This window comes from Aplysia californica, unplaced genomic scaffold (genome assembly GCF_000002075.1).
Source record: "Aplysia californica isolate F4 #8 unplaced genomic scaffold, AplCal3.0 scaffold01104, whole genome shotgun sequence".
NCBI classification, from domain to species: Eukaryota; Metazoa; Mollusca; class Gastropoda; order Aplysiida; family Aplysiidae; genus Aplysia; species Aplysia californica.
In genome coordinates, this window is record NW_004798374.1 from 49,712 (window position 1) to 52,934 (window position 3,223).

The 3,223-nt window shown below is 40.3% G+C and overlaps 1 protein-coding gene across 1 annotated transcript in view; it reads left to right on the forward strand.

The window, feature by feature from the left end:
* Positions 1 to 3,223, forward strand: part of LOC101860707 (procollagen galactosyltransferase 1) — a gene marked incomplete in the record, with an annotated part of 33,243 nt that overhangs the window by 14,378 nt on the left and 15,642 nt on the right. The window contains 2 exon segments of the mRNA XM_013090007.2: positions 2,468 to 2,543; positions 3,013 to 3,217. Coding sequence (XP_012945461.1) covers positions 2,468 to 2,543; positions 3,013 to 3,217 — 281 coding nt within the window.

A 3,223-nucleotide genomic window follows, 5' to 3' on the forward strand; every position in this document is an offset into this window, starting at 1 on the left:
TTAGAAGTTTTGTAATATCAAATTTGATCCCATAACATGTTTTAGAAGTTTTGTACTATCAAATTTGATCCCATAACATGTTTTAGAAGTTTTGTACTATCAAATTTGATCCCATAACATGTTTTAGAAGTTCTGTAGCATCTATTACCTTGCCTGAGGTGACTCATGAAAAACAAGTGGAAGTTTACCATTGTGTTGTTTGTCAGTGTGTATGTGTGTTTGAGTGTGTGTGTTTGTGTGTATGAGTGTGTGTGTGTTTGTGTGTTTGAGTGTATGTGTGTTTGTGTGTATGAGTGTGTGTGTGTTTGTGTGTATCAGTGTGTGTGTTTGTGTGTATGAGTGTGTGTTTGTGTGTATGTGTGTTTGTGTGTATCAGTGTGTGTGTGTGTATGAGTGTATGTGTGTTTGTGTGTATGAGTGTATGTGTGTATGTGTGTTTGTGTGTATGAATGTTTGTGTGTTTGAGTGTATGTGTGTATGAGTGTTTGTGTGTATGAGTGTACGTGTTTTTGTGTGTATGAGTGTGTGTGTGTATGAGTGTATGTGTGTTTTTTGTGTATGAGTGTTTGTGTGTATGAGTGTTTGTGTGTATGAGTGTATGTGTGTATGAGTGTGTGTGTGTGTGTATGTGTGTTTGTGTGTATGAGTGTATGTGTGTTTGTGTGTATGAGTGTTTGTGTGTATGTGTGTTTGTGTGTATGAGTGTTTGTGTGTATGAGTGTATGAGTGTGTGTGTGTGTGTGTATGAGTGTGTGTGTGTGTATGAGTGTGTGTGTGTATGTGTGTATGAGTGTATGTGTGTTTGTGTGTATGAGTGTTTGTGTGTATGAGTGTTTGTGTGTATGAGTGTTTGTGTGTATGAGTGTATGTGTGTATGAGTGTATGTGTGTATGAGTGTATGAGTGTTTGTGTGTATGAGTGTATGTGTGTTTGTGTGTATGAGTGTATGTGTGTATGTGTGTTTGTGTGTATGAATGTTTGTGTGTTTGAGTGTATGTGTGTATGAGTGTTTGTGTGTATGAGTGTACGTGTTTTTGTGTGTATGAGTGTGTGTGTGTATGAGTGTATGTGTGTTTTTTGTGTATGAGTGTTTGTGTGTATGAGTGTTTGTGTGTATGAGTGTATGTGTGTATGAGTGTATGTGTGTATGAGTGTATGTGTGTTTGTGTGTATGAGTGTTTGTGTGTTTGTGTGTATGTGTGTTTGTGTGTATGAGTGTTTGTGTGTATGAGTGTATGTGTGTTTGTGTGTATGAGTGTATGTGTGTATGTGTGTTTGTGTGTATGAATGTTTGTGTGTTTGAGTGTATGTGTGTATGAGTGTTTGTGTGTATGAGTGTACGTGTTTTTGTGTGTATGAGTGTGTGTGTGTATGAGTGTATGTGTGTTTTTTGTGTATGAGTGTTTGTGTGTATGAGTGTTTGTGTGTATGAGTGTATGTGTGTATGAGTGTGTGTGTGTTTGTGTGTATGTGTGTTTGTGTGTTTGTGTGTATGAGTGTGTGTGTGTTTGTGTGTATGAGTGTTTGTGTGTATGAGTGTATGTGTGTTTGTGTGTATGTGTGTTTGTTTGTATGAGTGTATGAGTGTTTGTGTGTTTGAGTGTATGTGTGTTTGTGTGTCTGAGTGTTTGTGTGTATGAGTGTATGTGTGTTTGTGTGTATGAGTGTGTGTGTGTATGAGTGTATGTGTGTATGAGTGTATGAGTGTTTGTGTGTATGTGTGTTTGTGTGTATGAGTGTATGTGTTTTTGTGTGTATGAGTGTGTGTGTGTATGTGTGTATGAGTGTTTGTGTGTTTGTGTGTTTGAGTGAATGTGTGTTTGTGTGTATGAGTGTTTGTGTGTATGAGGGTTTGTGTGTATGAGTGTTTGTGTGTTTGAGTGTATGTGTGTTTGTGTGTGTGTGTATGAGTGTATGTGTGTGTGTGTTTGTGTGTATGTGTGTTTGTGTGTTGGTTTGGTGGTTGTTGGTTTTTTTTTTGGTATTTGTTGACCATCTGACCTGCTGGTGTAGTGCCGACCGATGTCTTTGAAGGAATTGTTTGTTTGCACCATCTGACCTGCTGGTGTAGTGCCGACCGATGTCTTTGAGGGAATTGTTTGTTTGCACCCGGGCGTCACGGCACGTATAGGGTAGCCCCACCTCTCCCCTTCTTTTGTGGCTACATGTACGTATGACTATGCTTCTGCGGAAGCCGAGAATGTTTCTGAGTGTTCTCAGAGGGTCTGCTGGGGTAATAATAGTTGTAAAGCGCATAGAGCATGCTCTTGAGCGTGGATATGCGCTATATAAATGCAATTATTATTATTATTATTATTATTGCCTGTCTATTTTATTGTGGCTACATGTACTTATGACTATTTCCCTGTCTGTTTTATTGTGGCTACATGTACTTATGACTATTTCCCTGTCTGTTTTATTGTGGCTACATGTACTTACGACTCTTTCCCTGTCTGTTATTTCCTAGACTGGTGATTGGGCCAATGTTAAACTCCTCGGTGGAGGGCTATTACTCCAACTTTTGGGCTGGCATGTCGGACAAGGTATGACTGCCATTGTTGTTTTGTTTGTGTAGTTTGTGTGTCTGTGTTTGAGGTCTGCCTTAAGCTGATTAAGTTCTCTCATTAAGATTCTTCCCTTTCATATTTGAAAGATTTTTATTTGCAATTTCATCAGTGGATTGTTGAGTGTCTTTTGATATATGCATTTCTTTTACTGTAAAATTTCTTTTGTAATTATGTTTTTTTGGTGTTTCAAATTGAATGGTACGTCAGCTTTTTGAACGTGCCAGGGCTGTTATCTACACCTCTTTGTCCAAGGATAGACAGACCGCTGTTTTCTTCCTTCTCTCTAGGCTGAGCTGTGTTCTTCCTTCTCTCTAGGCTGAGCTGTGTTCTTCCTTCTCTCTAGGCTGAGTGTAGCACAACACAAAATAAAAAGTAGGTCAGCTGGTTGCTAGGCAGGGAGAAAAAGAAAAGGATCAAATCCTGAGTGGTCCTGTGTCCTCCCTAGGGGTACTACATGCGGGCCAACAACTACATGCAGATCGTGGAGCGGGAGATGACCGGTACATTCCCCGTCCCGATGGTGCACACCGCGCTCCTGGTGGACCTGAGACACCCGCTATCCTCCCACCTCGCCTACAGCCCGCCCCCGCCCGACTACAAGGGACCCCGCGATGACATCATCATCTTTGCTCACTCCGTCAAAGCTTTAGGTAATT